The sequence below is a fragment of the Carassius auratus genome, chromosome 3 (assembly GCF_003368295.1).
Source record: "Carassius auratus strain Wakin chromosome 3, ASM336829v1, whole genome shotgun sequence".
Classification (NCBI taxonomy): domain Eukaryota; kingdom Metazoa; phylum Chordata; class Actinopteri; order Cypriniformes; family Cyprinidae; genus Carassius; species Carassius auratus.
In genome coordinates this window covers 8,691,333-8,709,911 of record NC_039245.1, presented here as the reverse complement: position 1 = coordinate 8,709,911, position 18,579 = coordinate 8,691,333, and the positions used below count along the sequence as shown (strand labels likewise).

The window sequence follows — 18,579 nt, the reverse complement described above, 5'->3', positions numbered from 1 at the left end:
CATTCATTGGCCAGTTTATGAGGCGTTGGTCCGATCCTGTTAAATGATTGGCTTTTGGACATTTGAAGAAATATGTTTTATGTCAATACCTTCAGCTGATGAAAATAAAAATAGCCTGTCACCTGTGTTGGTCGCTATTGTAAACAAGCCTGTGTAGCTTTATATTGCACAGAAACCTAGTTTACCATTTGCACATTTAATGGATTTAGTATATTTTTTCTTTGAATTAAATTTGTTGACTTGAATCTAAATTTTCATCAGTCTTTATTATTAGATAATATAAGCTCTCCAGTAATTATTATTTACTGTATTTTAACTTGCATATACCATAAAAAAGCAGCACATTTCCAGCCGTCTAATACAGTTAAGGACTTTTAGTGGCCACAACATTTAGATATCAAAAGATTCACAACAGTATCAACACTGCACATGTTTTGGCTTATATTATTATCTCAGAATAAACCCCATAGATGGCTTTTTAAAAGAAGTTCTGACATACTTTTATAATTAGCTAATATTAAATAATCAGACAACAATGTAAATTAAGCTTTTTAATTATTACAAATCATTTTAGAAATACAATGTATGAAGCATATCACAACCTGTAAAGACTCATTAAAAGATTTGAAAAATCATCACATCACAGTTCAGATTGGATCATTGTCCAACAAACTGTCCAGGGAATGTTTACATGTAAACATCAGTAAGTCTTTGCACTTTCATTTTACTGTAATTCACAGAGCAGGTCCCTTTCATATAATATTTAACTAATATTTGCATTAAAAAATGAAAAACTCTAAGCATTTAGATTAATTAATTAAGACATAAGCCATATTGCTATTAAATATACAAACAACTGGCTTAAATTTAAATTGAACTATTATTGCACCATTTACCTGATCATGAAGCAGCATGAATTTATGAAATGGCAAGAAAAATCTATTTTTTTTTTTATGGCTTAGAAGTTAAGTAAACTTGTGTGATTGTTTAATATTAAGCTTAAACATGTACAAATAAAAGGTTTTGAAGATCAGTTTGCACAATGATTTGAAATGGTGCAATGATGAGAAAAATCTGCAAAGTCATTTCATGAACCTTTCCATCACGGTCTTGTTATGGTATTTGGCTTTTGAAGCCGTAGTTCAGTTCGGCCCCTCCACTTAGAAACAAATCTATCCCAGTGCAGAAAGTGGCATCAGCTGCCAAGAAGAGGGCAGCTAATCCACTCTCAGTCTCCGTTCCCATTCGACCAATCAGCTGTTGAGTAGAAGTATGTTACTGTAACATATTCAGAAGAACACCATTCTTCAATTGCACATTTAGCCTCATGAACACTTACCTGAGCGTTTTCTCCTCCCTTAACAGTTGCAGCAGCATCTTCTGTGTTGCCTGCAAGCTCCTCCCACAGAGGCGTCATTATATTGCTTGGAGAGATGCTATAAAGAGTTTTAATGTTAGTAAACAGCATGTTCACAGACAGAAATTAAATTGGATTAAAAAAAAAAAAAGATAAGATATAAATAAAGTAGTAAGGGAGAGCTTTAGATGTCAGGGGGACTGGCACTCACCAGTTCACTCTCACTTGATAGCGACTCTCGTCCACAGCCATTGCTTTAGTCATGGCAGTGATGGCCCCCTTGTGGATATATGTGAGCATTACTGTTACTTCCAACTTGTGAAATGAACAAGTAAAGCACTCAGGACAAGCAGAGAAACTCACCTTGGTTGCCACATAGGGAGCCGCGTCTTTCTGACCTATTGAGGCGACAAGGCTGGACAAATTGATGATGTTTCCTTGGGTTTTACGCAGATACGGCAGTGCATACTGACCCGAGGTAATGAAAAGAGGTTAAAAAAGAAAGAAATCTGTCATTCTGCACGAGTAAATAGACCAAAGTTTTTTTTTTTTTACATCACTTCCTTACCTTTGAAGCAAGGAAGTAACTGATGAGGTTCAGATTAAGCAGGTCTCTAAACTCCTCTGCAGTGGTTTCATCTGTGGTCTTGTGAGGGGGGTCTGATGGAGGATTTCAATAAAAATCACCTTCTTTATTAATTTATTAGACAGTTTATTTAGAAAGAAAATTGTTTAAAAAAATTAAATAAATAACCAAATAAATAATATGAATTTTCTCCAAACAGATCTAAAAGTCTGTGGTTAAAATAAAATAAAACAAATAAAAAGTTCAAAGTACAAAAAAAGGAATAAAAACTTTTGACTTACGCCACCCAGCATTGTTCACCAAACAGTCTAATTGTCCAAATCTCTCAATTGTCACATTGATTAATCGCTTCAAGATAAGATATGACAATTAAAATGAATGAAACAATACATTTAGAATTATGACAAATTTGTTTTGAAAGTCCTTATGTATAATAAAAATAAAAGAAACATTGTAATTCTAATTATTATTTCAAGCCTAGCCCACAAAACGGCACAAAAAACGTTTTTACATTATTATATTTTTAAATAATACAGATCTCAAGTTTTATATGGAGACCTTTTCAAAAATAAAAAAACCCTTAAAAGTTCAATTGTTGATTACTTATTAAGTATTATTATTATTGTATCTGTTTCCTCTGCATTATGTATTTGCTCTCATGTAAACACAAGTTTAAGAAGAAAAGGGAATGATAAAAGTGTTATTATGAACGCCTGAGGATACCTTGATGTCATCCTCTTTTGTCACGTCACATGACACAAACGAGCACGATCCCGGTCCTTCCTTATTCAGCACAGACTCAAGAGACTGACCAGCTGACAATTGTGCTGACGATTACAAAAAAAAAGGAAACGTTATTGCATTTACTGGTGAAAGAAACGTATAGTTAAAAGGCTATTGAAACCATATCACATACTCTCCTGTGCGCAGAACACAACTTTGGCTCCGTTTTGCACTGCAAAGCAAACACGAATTTCATTTTACTTGCTCACAATTTTCTTTCGATAACTTAATAGAAAGATAAATATTAAAAACCCTTACCAAACACTTTAACGATGCCCCTTCCGATGCCTCTAGTGCCCCCAGTAACGATGACAACTTTGTTGACATAACGCTGAGCACAAGCCATGCTACTGCTGTACGTTATACGCTCAATTATGTGCAAGTTACTTATACAGCAAATGTAGATAATGTCAGATTTCTGCACGGGACTAACGAGTCTGCTCGAGTAAGCGGTTCCTAATGTAACGTTACTGAAGTGATCTGATAGAGTAGTAAGTTACCGATGTCGTGTGTGTGTGTCAACTAGAGATGATCTCTTCCTGGACGAATCGTTATTTTGAAGCTATTCAGTCAACTTGAGGAACCAGTTCGCCAAGTCCGACTGAATCGTCTGTAATATGATCCAATTCCGGGTTTTCCCAATTCTTTGGTCCATATGACACTGAAGCTTCTAAGCAATCAGCGCAATTTCTCAGGAAGCTCTGTGCCGGAGCGCGTGTTGTTTTCAGAGAATCACGTGATCAGCGAAAAACGAAACCTCACTTTTGTCCAATCACGTGCGCGTGTCGCAATGTTCGAACCCACAGATCTTACTTTACGAGTAAGTTTTCATTCAAACTTTTTCAATTACATTTTTTAAATACCCAGTCATACAAGTATCATGAAGAATAAAAATTATTTAAGGAAAAAATAAATATTTGGAAATATGCCATTCAAATATGTGTGCATTATTCTTCTATTACATCATATTTATATTCGTAGTACCGCCGCTCCCTATGTGACACCAGCTTCCAGAGGGGCGCCATCCCAGTTGTTAAAAAAAAAAAAAAAAAAAAAAACCTTCCGTTCTATATTTATATTAACATAGTAAACGTAAACTATGAAAATACCGTATATGCCATATATAATTAAAAAACAAAAAGCATTTTACGGTGAAGACTGAGCATGCGTGTAAATTACTGGGGTTGGAGTGTGTGAGGATCGCAAAGCTGGATAGCTGTATTTTGAAACACACTTCTTTAATTTCATAATTGATACAAAATGTATTAATTTTGTATTTTATATACTTTGTCCCAACAGTTACTAAAAAAAGTGAATAAACCGTCGAGTTAAGCCACACAGCATCAGACTCTCAGTCATCACAATGATTCATGGCTTCAGTGTAAGAAAATATGAAATACTAATAAATAATACATTTAAAACTGTGACATATTTGTTTTGAAAGTCTCTATGTATCATACAATGAAAAGTATACATCATAATTCAAATTATATTTTTTTTAAAATAAATTATTATTATTATTCACAAAATAGCACAAAAATAGCTACATTAGTATTTATAATGCTGATTTCAATTTTAATATGGAAACCTTATCAAATATGGAACAAACTGAAATTAAACCACTAAAGTATTTAAATCTATGTATTTTTTATGCTATTGCTAATTATTATCTCCTCCTTGAATGGCAACCTTATCGTGGTGGAGGGTTTGAGTACCCAAATGATCCTAAGAGCTGTTGTCCAGGGCTATATGCCCCCGGTAGGGTTTTCAACTCCCACCTCTGGCAGAGCTTCGACCAGATTCTGAGGGAGACTGGAGACATGGAGTCCGAGTGGACCTTGTTCTCCACCTCGACTGTCAATGCAGCCACTCTGATCTGTGGCCGTAAGGTCTCTGGTGCCTGTCAAGGAGGCAATCCCCAAATCCGGTGGTGGATACCAGAAGTAAGGGATGCCGTCAAGCTAAAGAAGGAGTCCTACCGGGCCTGGCTGGCTTGTGGGATTCCTGAGGCAGCTGATGGGTATCAGTTCGGGTGGTTGTGGAGGCAAAAACTTGGGTCTGGGAGGAGTTTGGTAAGGCCATGGAGAAAGACTCGAAAAAATATTTGCAAACTGTATGGTACCTCACAAGGGAAAAGCAGTGCCCTGACAACACTGCTTACAGTGAAGGTGGGCAGCTGTTGACCTCAATTGGGGATATCGTCGGACAGTGGAAGGAATACTTTGAGGATCTCCTCAACCCCACCGACATGTCATCCATTGAGGAAGCAGAAGCTGAGGGCTGTCTTGGCTGCAGCAATGCGTGGCAGTCGGGGACAGTGCCTCTGCAATGGCAGACTGGGGTGGTGGTCCCTATTTTTAAGAAGGGGGACCGGAGGGTGTTTTCCAACTACAGGGGGATCACACTCCTTAGCCTTCCTGGGAAAGTCTATGCCAGGGTACTTGAGAGGAGAATTAGGCTGATAGTTGAACCTTGGATTCAGGAAGAACATTGTGGGTTTTCGTCCCAGTCGTGGAACACTGGACCAGCTTTATACCCTCGCCGGTCTGCTGGAGGATTTTTTGGAGTTTGCCCAACCAATCCACATGTGTTTTGTGGATTTGGAGCAGGCATTTGACCATGTCCCTTGCGGCCTCCTGTGGGGGGTGCTCCGGGAGTGCCCCCACATCTGTCCCTGTATGACCGGAGCAGGAGCTTGGTTCGCATTGTCGGCAGTAAGTTAGACATGTTAGACTCCAGCAGGACTGCCCTTTATCACCGGTGCTCTTCATAATTTTTATGGGCAGGATTTCTAGGCACAGCCAGGGGCTGGAGGGTGTCCATTTTGGGGACCACATGATTTCGTTTCTGCTTTTTGCTGATGATGTTGTCATGTTGGCTTCATCAGGCCAGGACCTTCAGTGTGTGGACAGTTTGCAGCAGAGTGTGAAGCAGCTGGGATGAGAATCAGCACCTCCAAGTCCAAGGCCATGATTCTCAGCTGAAAAAGGGTGGCTTGGTGGAGAGCTCCTGCCTCAAGTGGAGGAGTTCAAGTATCTTGGGGTCTTGTTCATGAGTGATGGAAGGATGGGGTGTTAGATTGACAGGTGGATAGGTGCAGTTTCTGCAGTGATGCGGTTGATGTACCTGTCTGTTGTGGCAAAGAAGGAGCTGAGCTTCAAGGCAAAGCTCTCGATTTACCGGTCGATCTACGTTTCTATTCTCACCTATTATCATTAGTCGGCCGAAATGTGCTTTCTCTGTAGGGTGGCTTGGTGCTCCCTTTTAGATAGGGTGAGGAGCTCAGCAACTCGGGAGGTGCTCAGAGTAGAGCCACTGCTCCTCCACATCGAGAGGAGCCAGCTGAGGTGGCTAGAGCATCGGATACACTTCGCATCGGGGTCCTGATCACTCTGTCGGGATTTATTCTTCAAGAACAACCGGCTGGATGTACATTATTCCTTACTTAATGAACAGGTAGTTCCAAGTCAGTTTAATCCCCATTCTATATCAATGCGCTGCTTTAAATGATACACACACCACTCGCACATAAACACAGTGAGAGAGAGAGAGGTCGGGGATTGCAGATTGCTACACATCGGGTGATTCTTGGCCTCCACGTTGTGCATTTAAAATCTTTTAATGCACAGCAAACCATTGATTATCCCTTACATATATATTTTTTATTCATAATCATGAACTAAATGACTAATGTACTATAAAAAAATACACAAGTGACTTGAAAACCTTTCATTTTTTTTCTTTTTTTATTTCGATATATTTTCCTTTCCAATACACGTTTTAAATAAAAACCTTAATTTTGGTCATTATTATGTATAATAATATTTGCAGGTTTTTTATATTCGGAATAATTGATTATTTTGTTTCCTGGCAGAATTGCTGGGGTGGGATAAAATAACAAAATGCAAAAACCTATCATTCATACATAAAAATAAACAAATATGAGAATAACAAATATAAAAGAGATAAAATGAGAGACAGGCATTTGAAGATGTTTCAGACAGTGAGCCGATGAGGGCACGAGGGGCTCTGGATTGAATTTCAGCACGACAGCATTCCCCAGTGCTGCAGTGAGCATGAGAGGGAGTGAAGACAGTGACCTACAAACAGGTTTAAGTATCCTTAGGGCACTGACTGAGCGGAGGACAGGGTACAGGAGAAAACACCTCCTGTTGGACTCATAGGGTAGACCGTCTGGCAGAAAGGGGGGACACTAGATACACAGCTCATGGTGTGGTGAAGGTAGGGAAGAATTACGGATAGCGTGGGGTAACTTTTCTGGATTTACGGACACTAGCGCCAGAGGGTAAGTGGAGGGACAGTCTTTTCAGAAACTTTTCAGAGACCCAAACCTCAATACCAATTTTCTGATTTTTCTGAGATATTTACTTGCAAGGGAATGTGGCACTTTTATTGAACATTTTTGCCCCTTACCTTCATTTAAGTCTTGTTTTACAGTTGTTTTATACTGAAAGGATGTTTTGGTGTCTTTACATAAACTGGTTCTGTTAACAGGGATGGTTTAATAGTCTTGATTTTTTATTTTTTTGACAAAAGTATTTATTTAATTATTGATTAATATTTAATTTGATTTATTTGTCTGATGTCATGTAGTCTTATTCTTAGGGTGAGGTTCAAAGTTGTAATGGATCTGTCTCTGGGAGTCAGCACAGGGTTCTGATAGAGTACATGAAATGTTTGTATATGATTTCATGGAACGGCAGGAGAAGTACCATCTTCAGTTACATAACTGGAACGGGACTGTATAAATGTCTTGTTGTAGAGCAGATTATTTTTCTATTACACAGTCTATTTCACATTTTAATTCAACTGTACCAATTATAAAATAGATAAAAGTATTTAGCATTATAAACGTGTTATTTATTTAAATGTATTAAATTAAACTGCATTACACATAATCTGTAAATATTATTTCATGTAAATGAAAAAAAAAATTGGAGTATGTTTTTCAGTTTTTCTACTTAACTCATGAAATTCAACATGTTTTCTGTTATTTGTATTTGTAGTTATTCACATTTTTTTTAGCAATTTACAAGTGTAATGCAATTAATACAATGTAAATTACATTTAATTTAAATATGCATATACTAGATTGATTGATTGATTGATTGATTGATTGATTGATTGATTGATAGTTTCGATCTAACACCCATTTAACAAACCTTTCACCGCTGGGTTCATGCTTGGCTGAAATGATTGTGTTTCTACTCAATAAAACAGACTGAGTGAACAAGAAAGATGGACAAAGGAGAAGGAGAAGAACCGGACAGGGAAACAGAGGCCAAAAAACAAGAAGAGGAAGAGATCAGTGAAATTGACAAGAATCTCAAGGACCAGCGCAACAAGGCAGAAAAGGGTGACAAAGAGAAGGTTGAGAGGAAGAGAGAGAATCGAAGATCTGGCTCAATGTTGAAGGGAGGTTGGGCCCTGTCTGAACGTCTGGCCATCAATGTGTCAGGCATGCGCTATGAAACACAGATTCGAACCCTGGCCCAGTTCCCTGACTCTCTGCTCGGTGACCCTCAGCGGCGTCTGCGCTACTTTGACCCACTCCGAAATGAGATCTTTCTGGACCGCAACCGATTCTGCTTTGATGCCATCCTTTACTTCTATCAGTCCGGAGGTCGGTTACGGCGGCCTGCCAGTGTGCCTCTAGATGTCTTCCTGGATGAGCTGCGCTTTTATGAGCTGGGAGAGGATATCATGGCTCGCTTCAAAGAGGATGAGGGCTTCCCCAAGGAGGAGCCTCGGCCCCTGCCAGACAATGAGATCCAGCGCAAGCTGTGGATGCTCTTTGAGCACCCCGAGTCCTCTGGAGGTGCCCGTATCATCGCCATCATCAGCGTGATGGTGATTGTGGTCTCAATCCTCATCTTCTGTTTGGAGACGCTGCCTGACTTCAGAGTAGAGAAGGAGCAGAGAGAGGTGAGAAGAACAGTGTTTGACCAGGTGTCTGCACTAGCAAACTGATCTCAGCTCATATTTCCATACAGAAAATGCAGGATTCATTTTTTTCATTAAAAGTACACATAATGCACAAAACATTAATATGAAATAATGTTAGAATGGCTGTTTGCATGAAGCAGATGGGTTACTGCGCATATAAAGATGAATGAGCATAAATAAAATGTATTAATATTAATATATTATTTAAAGTTAGCATGAAAAGAAAATTCACCCTATCTCTTTGCTAAGAATGTTATTAGAGTGCATGTCATTGATCTTACTGTGAATTGATGCATCCATGATATGTTTCTTTCTTTTTTTTTTACTTAATTTTTTAATCAAAATTTTATAACTTGGGGAAAAACTAAAGACTTCTCTCTGGTGATGTATTTCTCCAGTTATTAAGTCCACATAAATCCTGAACTTCTTAATTACTGACCTCATTAAGATCCGCCTTCCTCCAATCAACAACCAACTAACAGAACCAAGTCCCCGACATGTTTTTTTTTCTTCTAAATAATCAATTTAAATTCGATGTACATCACAATATGGAAGAAAGGGTCTTTTGCTACTTCGGTTATGTTGCAACTTTAATATTACAACATTTATTATATTTTTACTATTACTATACTATTAAAATATATCAATAACTATTTTAATTGAAAGCCCATATGTGTGGTCACATTTACTGTTGTTCTGTGAATTCCAGCGAAATTTTGCTAATGTGTCTGCACCTCAATGTACTTGACTGAGATGTTTACATGTTTAATGGTTGACTTGTTCTGTTGCCACATTGAATTTTAGTGCAAAAATGAATCCAAGAAGTGTGCTATGTAAATGTACACTGCATACTGAATTTCTATCAAATGTAAAAACAATGCTTAATGCTACACGCTAAACTATTTTGAACACAAAGGCATTCTTACTGACTACATATAGTTTCATATACAAATGTAAAAAATGTGCACACATTTCAAATCGCACAAATAAGGGAAGTTTAAAATGTGAGAGGTTGCATAAAAAGAAAACAGCAGATGAAAAGTTCAGGAGCAGAAGAGAGTGTAGGTTTATTGCTGAGATTATTTTAGACGTGTCGTTAAATCTGATACACAGATTTGGAGTAAAGACACTGGGGGGTTGGAAAACAGTCAAGTGACGTGTCCTTGGAGAGATGCAACCGGCCTACACAGATAGAAAAAAAGGGAAGGAGATGAGAAATGACAAGGTGACAGGTGACAGTATGAAAGAGCGTCTGTGCTTGATCGAGTGAGGGGATATAGAGAGACACAGGGTGGGTTAGGAGCAAGGAGGGAAAGTTAGTAAAGAGTATCAAATTAGTTTCCCAACTGCTTCGGCACAAGACTGCAACCTCAACATGCTGCCAAAGCAGCTCAGTAATTCTGCATGGCTCAGACCAGTAAACTAAAGCAGATGAGAGAGAGATGGTACATTCTCAAGTTTCACCTTAGAGATCTAAGGCGTTATTTTTAGAGTAAGGACACCCCTTCAGAGCATATTAACACAGACACAGGAGCTTGCATTAATAAACAGACACCCTCAAATGCTGAAATAGGAATGGAAACACACTTTCACAACTTATGATGACTTCAGCTAAATCTAAGTAAGCACTACGATAGGGAACATTTACCAGCCAGCTAGCCAGAGACAAGATTACAGACCACACGATCATACGAGCTCACATCTCACATGTCATATCTTCTAATCTCCCGTCTTACTATTTAAAAATCTGTTTTCTATCCAAACATATGTTTAGCTTTGTTATATGACTGGAAACTTAAGTTAGGTTCTATGTGTTTATGGATACATCGAAAATGCCCCTACTATGGTTACCTTTTACATTTTTTTATGGAGTGATAAAGATCAAAAATGATTGACCTTTGAGTCAAAGGTCATGTACTGGGACATTTAGCTTCACTTAAGAAGTGGGTGTCAAATGGGCAAACAATTTGTTTCAATCGGGCACTTGTTAGGCAAAACATGTTTGGCCTTAAAAGTAGTTTCAGAAATTAGCTTTCTACTAAACAGTTTTATCAACTTAAAGATACAATGTAACACAAAAAAATAAATAAAGCTGCATGCTCTGCTCCTCTGAGTGAATGTGCTTTGTGGAGGAAGCATTAAAATCTACATTGAATAAACTAAGATAAACAAGGCCTCATCATTATGCTGTTGTTTTGACTTATTACAAACACTGCTGTTTTTAAATAAATTATGTAATAAAAGTTACAAACATGACAAGTTGTTAAAACTAGACAGTGAGCAGGATTGCCCATCTAATAAGGTCAAATGTTATAACGAATTCACCCTACTGTTAGAGAGCTACGTGTATGTCTATCTTTTCGATAGAGATTCTTAACTGTTTGTTGAGATTAAATTAAAAAATAAATAAATAAATAAATAAATAAATAAATAAATAAATAAATAATAATAATAATAAATCGCTGGGTCAAGTTTTAACCCTGTGAGTTCTCGCACCTCTGAAAAGCCAAGCCAATATTGATTCAGGTTTTATTACAAACTCAATTGCTTCCTCTTTGCTTGTTTATTTATTTATTTGTTTTATCTTTTATTTTATTACACGTTTAAGGATCATACCTTAACATACCTTGAATACAGAAAATGCACTTTATACTCTGGCTGTGCTTAATATGTTTTTCAATGTCATAAGTTTCTATCCAGTTTCCATATCTATCCATATCTTTTTTCTTTTCTCTGTCTCTTTTGCAGCAAGCGTCATACCAGGCTATCCTGGCTGGAAACAGTACCTTGCACAGCCTAATGTCCTCTCCCTTTCAAGATCCATTCTTCCTGGTGGAGACCATGTGTATCTGCTGGTTCTCGTTTGAGCTAATGATGCGTTTCTCCTGTTCTCCCAGTAAGATGTCCTTCTTCAAGGATGTGATGAACATCATAGACTTCTTCGCAATCATTCCCTACTTCGTCACGCTCGGCACAGAGCTGGCCAAGTCTAAGGGAGCGACGCCGTCCATGTCGCTGGCGATCATTAGGGTCATCCGTCTGGTTCGAGTCTTCCGGATCTTCAAGCTGTCTCGCCACTCCAAAGGCCTTCAGATCCTGGGCCAGACGCTGAAGGCCAGCTTGAGGGAGCTGGCGCTGCTCATCTTTTTCCTCTTCATCGGAGTCATCCTGTTCTCCTCGGCCGTGTACTTTGCTGAGGTGGACAACCCTGGAACTGCCTTCACCAGTATCCCAGAAGCCTTCTGGTGGGCTGTGGTCTCGATGACGACAGTGGGCTATGGCGACATGTACCCGATGACGGTGGGCGGAAAGCTGGTGGGCTCCATGTGTGCCATCGCCGGCGTGCTCACCATCTCGCTTCCCGTTCCCGTCATCGTTTCCAACTTCAGCTACTTCTACCACCGTGAAACGGAGTGTGTGGACAACCAGGAATACACACACGTCAGCACTTCCCTTTGGGAGGAGGAGGAAGGTGGGGAAGAAGGAGAAGATGCTGAGGAAGGGCCTGGGGAACAGGGAGACCGCGTTCCTCTTGAAGGAGGCATGGCCTATAGGGGGATCTGTGCCCCTCTAAATGGGACTCTCCTGTCTGGGCTTTGTGTGGGTCCGACCGGAGTGCAAAGTGTAGGGAGCGTTTACCCGCTGGTCACTCAAGTCTGAGAGACTGGAGATCAAAGAAGAGGAATGAGAGATGGAGGAGGTTTAAAGGACACTGCCTCGCTGTGACTCACTGAACATATGGGGATGATGGGAAGGAATTAATGCAAGAATCAGAAAAAGAGGCTGAGAAGAAGGTACAAAATGCAGATGCAGCATCCAATTGAAAGGTATGAAGAAGTTACAAAAAACATTGCCTATCTATCTATAAAACATCTATGAAATGTTTCCTAACTTTCTGGGAACCAAACTTTTATTTTGACTGCACGATCTTAAACCTTAAATCACTGAATGTATTTATTTGTGAAACTATTTGTATCTATTCAGAGAGGGCCATCTCTGAAAGAATAGCTGAGGATAAGCTGAGCTGTGTTGTGCAATAAAAGCATTTGAACCTTTGCTTACTGCAGTTGTCGACATATATATCGGACTTATTCGTAGGGAGAAGAGCCATGCGGTATCACTTAGATGGCATGAACTTTGTCACCCGGGTTGCAGCCATGAATGTGCCAGGGATTTTTTGTGCAATGAATGGATAAAGTCTTAAGCATCATTCATCTGGAACAGTTTTGTGTTACTGCTGTTCTGACATTGTTGAAATGCTGTGAATAAATGACGTGAGTGTGTGTGTTCAAAAACTTTTTAGGAAAACATGTAATATATAATGTGTGTGTGCTCTATGTATTGTATAACGCTGAGCCATGTTTGTGTACTATTTATTAAAATTTGTAATCACACAAAAATCATACTGAAGTTGCGCAGTGATCTACAAAACGAACAAACAAACTGAAAGTGGAATCTTCTCCAGCTGATATCTCATGTCTTTAAAAGAGTCATATTTTACATAATAATCATATGCTGTTTCATATTAACAATATTTAAGGTAATTTTAATAATTTTAGACCATAACAAATAAATAAATAAGTTCAAATAAATACAGTTTCGGGCAAAAATAAAAATACAGTAACAAAACATTTTAAATCTGGCAGTCCAGTGATGATGTAAAGCATGCCTCCATAACCAATGTTCTCCAGACCTCACTTCTTAGTATGCAGACTGGGACTGAAGACAGTCTGGATTTGAGAGTGATGTCCCATTCCTAGTGGGTCATCAGAGTCCAGATTTATGTCCTTAATATAATGTTTCACCTCCTGTATGTGGCTGTCCTCTCTCACCGCCAACAGATAATCCATAACGGGGAGGAACCGAGAAAGTGGGGCACTGTGTTTCTGCCCAGACTGCTTTGAGTGGAGCGACACAGGACGATCGGAGTGTGGAGAAAGAAAATAAGAATATCCATCCTCCAGTAGCACTTCGTGGAAGGTGCAGTCTCCTTCAGAGTAATGCAGCTGAAAAACAAAAACAAAAAACAAACTCAGTACCAAGTTTGCATTTAATTGGTCAATTTGATATTTTATATAATTATTTATAATTTAAAAAATGCAGTTTGTTTCTGTGATGGTTAAAGCAACATTTTCAGTATCGTTATCTGATAATTATTATAAATTTTGAAAACAGCATATTTTTTTGTAAAAACCATGATACATTTTTTTCAGGATATAATAATAATAATTAAAAAAAAAAAATTATTTGAAATATTTTTTGTAATATTATAAATGTCACTTTTGATCAATTAAATGCCTCACTGCTAAATAAAAGTATTAATTTCTTAAAAACCTTAACTATATAAGGTATTCTTTAAACAATTCTATATTATAAAATTTCATATTTTGCTTGTACAATTTGCTTTTAAAATGGAAACATAGTAAATGCTAGTATCCATTTTATGTATACACTGCTTTCTGCTACAAAAGAATGGTGTCTTTTGAACTAATTGTCATATTTTCAGATTTATTTTTCTTAAAAAGAAACATAATCTATTGGATATTTTAAATCTCTGAAGACATTAGTATGTTCAGACCTGTCCTTTCAAGTTGTCTTCATCATCCACGCAGAGGAAGAGAGATGTAGCCTCACTCTGGATGACCGTCTCACCCGCTTTGACCGAGCGCAGGCTCAGCACACCTGCAGAGCGGCAAACAACACCACACTTCCATCAGCGCTGTGAGCATTCACACATCACCTTTGGACCTCTATATTAACAACTGCTGCCACTATAAAATATTTTCACAACATCAAACCAAAAGGGAAACAACTATTGTTATTATTGGCATAACCCTTGCTATCACAGGTATTGTGAATCGTTATCTTTTCTGATAAGGTGTTCTGAGAAGTAAGGCTATAATGATGGTTACATGATTACAATAGTACTCTTACAGTAAACTGTGCTCTATAACTCATGTTTTCAGCACTTGCTTACAGTTGCGCTTCTTTGCTGGGGACCCTCGGACGGAGCCATCAGGCTTCATTTCAAGGAACAGCCCATGCTTTCTGTTCTCTAAAATGGACAAAAACACACACACACACAGAAACATGAACACACTTATTGACTTTACCTCAAGGCAGTCTTTGCTCTTTAGGAATTAAAAAGCATAGTACAGTTGCAGTGCAAAATAAGTTCCCTGAAATAAAAGGTTTTATTGTCACATCACCACACCAAGTAAAAAGATTGACTGATTCCAGATAGCCTTGTTGACAGAAGAAAGCACCACATGTCACAGTTATCCACAATAAGCGGATCCTAACATCTTAACAGTGCAGCTCAAAAAAAAAGAAAGAAGCAGAAACCAATCTGCAGCTACTGAAACAGGTTAAAGGTGAAGATTACCTGTGAAGAGCAAGCGTTCCCTGACTTGTGTGCCGAACGGCAGAAGCACGTTCTGTTCAGGAACATACATACACCAATGAAGAGGAGGAAACAGAGCCAAAAAAAAGAAAAAACTGGTAAAAAGCATGATTGACCGAACCGACCAGGTGGGCTTCAATACAAACAGACGGGATGAAAAAAGTAAAAATTTCATCAAATATAATATAATGTAATAATAAACCGTAAAACTGACTTAAAATGTAAATGATATATAAAAACAAAGAGGATAAATCCCATTTGTGAAAAAAAAAACACTGAGTAGCGATATCTCCAAGCCCACCAGATGCTGAGATGGTCTACACCGAAGACATGTCCCTGTAAACTCGTATTTATATGAGAGAGCGACAGAGAAGACATGAGTCACTCCAGTACGAAAAGGAAAAATGATAACAAACTTGTTTTCAGGAAATGAAGGAGGATAAACTGATGGTAAATCTTCACTATGTCAGTCACGTCTTTGATCTCAGAGGACAGGGAACCCGACTTCTGGATCAAGAGGAGAACATACAGTCAATTAGTTTGCATAGTACAGATTATTCACTGTTTATTTAATATAAAGTCCTTAATTTTATTTCCTAGGATTAAGAGGAAATGGGAGTGGAGGTGGCAGTTTAAACAGAACAGATAAGAGACAATAAAAAGCACTCAATGGGGGTTTCGTGCTCATCTGTGAGGACGTGAGGACACTACCGTCCCGCCAGCTAGAGAGGGCAGTGTGGCATCAAGTTAGGATCAGAAAAAGTGTGCAAGTCTTATCTTAACAAAAGTTAGCACACACATGCTAACCCGGTCTCTCAATCTTTATTAGATGTACATGATTCAAGATATTAGACAGCTCAACTCCATTAAGTGTTGACTGATGTCTTTTATCATAGAATCAGAGTCCCTGAAAAACTCAAATCCTTTTCCCCAATTGCCATTTTGCTCTTTCATCCTAATACAACTCCTTTAAGCTTTCGCATTCAGTCTCTGTGACGTCCAGGGTCCCTTGTAATCATCTGTCTCCCGCCTCACTGTTGTCCTGGGACGAATGAGGAGGACTGACGTCTTTCTGGCCATCTGCCGCTCTCTCCCTCACTCTTCTTTGAGCGGATTAAGTGTTTTGATGTCTTTGTCTCATCAATGTGTGGAAACTTTGACTCTGTGCATGTAGGGATTTCTATTCGCCCAATGGTCTTAATACGAGAGCGAGACAGGATTTAAACGTGCCTCGTGGTTGACATCGACTCTTACACAAAAGGCATTAAAGGACAACCACTCAATAAGTCAAATAAATCGTTAAGATTTTATTATCCACCCCATAGACAGCAGCAGAATTCATGGGAAATGAAGTCTTTCAGACATGAATACATAAGTCAGACAAAACACACGCTAATTTTTACTAGTTCAAGTGCAACACTAGACAATAATAACTCCATAATAGCAAATTACAACAATATTAACATCGAAATAATTCTAGAATGGTAAAGGAAGGAAAATTTTGTTATTTTTATAGTTTAAGAGAGAGTTTTTAGAACCGTCTCAGCAATACTAACCCAAACAAATGATGTGCAGTAAGATTACAGAGCCATAATATCCATTGCTTACGATTGGGGAAGGATTTGATGAGGAATTTGAGAATTCATACTGAAATCTGAGATGGCAAATCTGAGCACAATTTGAGACATTGTAGGATGTGTTCCGAAACTCTTTACAATAAATTTGGCTCTTCTTTTTCCTGACTTCAGCTATTTAAGTCTCTGTTGGCTCTTTATTTTATTTCAAAGGAGACACTATTAAGCTATCAATCTTTTCTGTTTTATCGTATTACACTACCATTCAAACGTTAGGGGTCGGTAAGAAGTCTCTAATGCACACCAAGGCTGTAATTATTTAATCAAAGATACAGTAAAAACACTAATATTGGGAAATATTATTACATTTTTACAACAGCATCATTACTCCATTCTTCAGAAATCATTCAAATATCATGATTTTCTGCTCAAGAAACTTGATTATTATTATTATATGTTTTTTATATGTTTAAAAGGGTTGTGCAGTTTAATACTTTTGTGGAAACATAATACGTATAATAAGTCAAATGCAATTTCAGGATTCTCCGGTGAATAGAAAGTTCAAAAGAACACCACTTATTATGTCACAGAAATGTTTGTAACATGCTGAATGTCTTTAGAGTCAAAGAGAGCTGAACTTCAGATGAAAATGACTCTTTGTTATTGTCTTCCTGCATTACTGACCAACTATTTTCCAGCTTAACACCGTAAAGCTGCTTTGATGCAACCATTATTGTATAAAGTGCTATACAAATAAAGCTGGCTTGACTTGACTTTTGATCAATCTAATGCATCAATGCTGAATAAAGTATCAATTTATACAAATTAAAAATGACTGACCTCTGACTATTTAGCAATTATAATTTAATACTATAATAATTTATAATGTGTAATTTTACAATCATTTACAATTTAATAATTCAATAATCTTTATTTAAAAGAAAGTATTGCAATTATCTGGCTATATGTTCTAAAGTATGTAAAATATATTTGATAAAAAAAAATATTTCATTTTTTTGATTTTTATAACTGGATGTGAGTAAGAACTACACTGACGTTCACACAGTATGAGAGTGGACAAGCTGTGCGAGGCCCAACAGTATAAAAGTATTACGCCAGGTTTGTGTAACTGCACTTGTCCCAGTAACACTTAAGCCTGATGTCACACTCACTAATATAAACAGTGTATTGGTAAATCTGTTCATGCAAATGATGTTTTTGGTGTATGATTCACATTTTTAAGACATGCAGATGTGGAAAGAACATGAGGGGTACGGGAAGAAACTACCTCATGTTACTCACAGCTGCTTGGGACATCCTTGCCACCTTCGAAAGAAAACATAAAACGGAAGATTTGGAAAAACTTTGGACTGTTTATAGGAACCAACTGCTTGGACTCATTTGAACTGCTTGTTAATGTTGCACTGGCAACTGAACAAAGTAAATTTCGACTATAAAAGTAAACTAAGGCAACTCAAATGAGTCAAGGCTGTCTTTCCCCTGAACTACTGAATAAGTCTGAGTTTAACAGTGTAGTGCAGTGACATCCAGTGTTATAACCATTGCCCCAGTAGCCTAGATAAATTATATGATAGGGAAGTCAAAGAAGAAATTAAATCAAGACTGGCAGAGCATGTGCAATAAATGCTCAAAGCCATTCATCCGGTTTATTACTGAAATCCTGTAAAAGCAAATTAGCTGTAAGTTACGAACAGCTGCTGTTGCTAGACTGTAAAGCTGAAACTAAGAGTCATAGTGAAGCCCAGTGAACACTCCATTCACTTATGTCAAGTTTCTCAAATCACGACACACACAGGTACTCAACGTCTTTGCCAAACAACAAAAAATGCCAGCTTTCATCCAGAAAGGTGGGTTCTGAAATACAGAAGAAGTATTGTGAAAATGTGGT

General features: G+C 38.0%; 3 protein-coding genes across 3 annotated transcripts; 1 reads left to right on the top strand and 2 right to left on the bottom strand.

Annotated features, from left to right (window-relative positions):
- Positions 1 to 536: 536 nt before the first annotated feature.
- On the bottom strand, positions 537 to 3,475 carry LOC113046701 (17-beta-hydroxysteroid dehydrogenase 14). The gene is made up of 9 exons (XM_026207621.1): positions 2,985 to 3,475; positions 2,860 to 2,898; positions 2,667 to 2,770; positions 2,225 to 2,291; positions 1,926 to 2,017; positions 1,721 to 1,825; positions 1,569 to 1,636; positions 1,340 to 1,436; positions 537 to 1,257 (listed from the first exon to the last, which is right to left on the bottom strand). The coding sequence occupies exons 1-9, from the start codon at positions 3,070 to 3,072 to the stop codon at positions 1,114 to 1,116; spliced, it is 804 nt and encodes a 267-aa protein (XP_026063406.1). The 5' UTR covers positions 3,073 to 3,475; the 3' UTR covers positions 537 to 1,113.
- Positions 3,476 to 6,814: 3,339 nt separating this feature from the next.
- Positions 6,815 to 13,096, top strand: LOC113046677 (potassium voltage-gated channel subfamily A member 7-like). The gene is made up of 3 exons (XM_026207574.1): positions 6,815 to 7,032; positions 7,968 to 8,672; positions 11,442 to 13,096. Exons 2-3 carry the CDS (start codon positions 7,986 to 7,988, stop codon positions 12,351 to 12,353), a joined length of 1,599 nt encoding a protein of 532 aa, XP_026063359.1. The 5' UTR covers positions 6,815 to 7,032; positions 7,968 to 7,985; the 3' UTR covers positions 12,354 to 13,096.
- Positions 13,097 to 13,187: 91 nt separating this feature from the next.
- LOC113046695 (fibroblast growth factor 21-like) lies at positions 13,188 to 18,577 on the bottom strand. Its single transcript, XM_026207606.1, has 4 exons — positions 15,079 to 18,577; positions 14,671 to 14,748; positions 14,272 to 14,375; positions 13,188 to 13,699 (listed from the first exon to the last, which is right to left on the bottom strand). Exons 1-4 carry the CDS (start codon positions 15,269 to 15,271, stop codon positions 13,388 to 13,390), a joined length of 687 nt encoding a protein of 228 aa, XP_026063391.1. The 5' UTR covers positions 15,272 to 18,577; the 3' UTR covers positions 13,188 to 13,387.
- Between the last annotated feature and the right edge of the window lie 2 nt (positions 18,578 to 18,579).

Excerpts from the sequence above, each read along its gene's own strand:
- LOC113046677 (XM_026207574.1), top strand. The coding sequence starts at position 7,986 with ATGGACAAAGGAGAAGGAGAAGAACCGGACAGGGAAACAGAGGCCAAA. Across the intron at positions 8,673-11,441 it reads TAGAGAAGGAGCAGAGAGAG|CAAGCGTCATACCAGGCTAT; the intron begins GTGAGAAGAACA and ends TCTCTTTTGCAG.
- LOC113046701 (XM_026207621.1), bottom strand. The coding sequence starts at position 3,072 with ATGGCTTGTGCTCAGCGTTATGTCAACAAAGTTGTCATCGTTACTGGG. Across the intron at positions 2,771-2,859 it reads TGTGTTCTGCGCACAGGAGA|CACAATTGTCAGCTGGTCAG; the intron begins GTATGTGATATG and ends TGTAATCGTCAG. Across the intron at positions 1,258-1,339 it reads AGGGAGGAGAAAACGCTCAG|CTGATTGGTCGAATGGGAAC; the intron begins GTAAGTGTTCAT and ends TCTACTCAACAG.
- LOC113046695 (XM_026207606.1), bottom strand. The coding sequence starts at position 15,271 with ATGAAATTTTTACTTTTTTCATCCCGTCTGTTTGTATTGAAGCCCACC. Across the intron at positions 14,749-15,078 it reads GGAACGCTTGCTCTTCACAG|AGAACAGAAAGCATGGGCTG; the intron begins GTAATCTTCACC and ends TGTCCATTTTAG. Across the intron at positions 14,376-14,670 it reads CCCAGCAAAGAAGCGCAACT|GTGTGCTGAGCCTGCGCTCG; the intron begins GTAAGCAAGTGC and ends GCCGCTCTGCAG.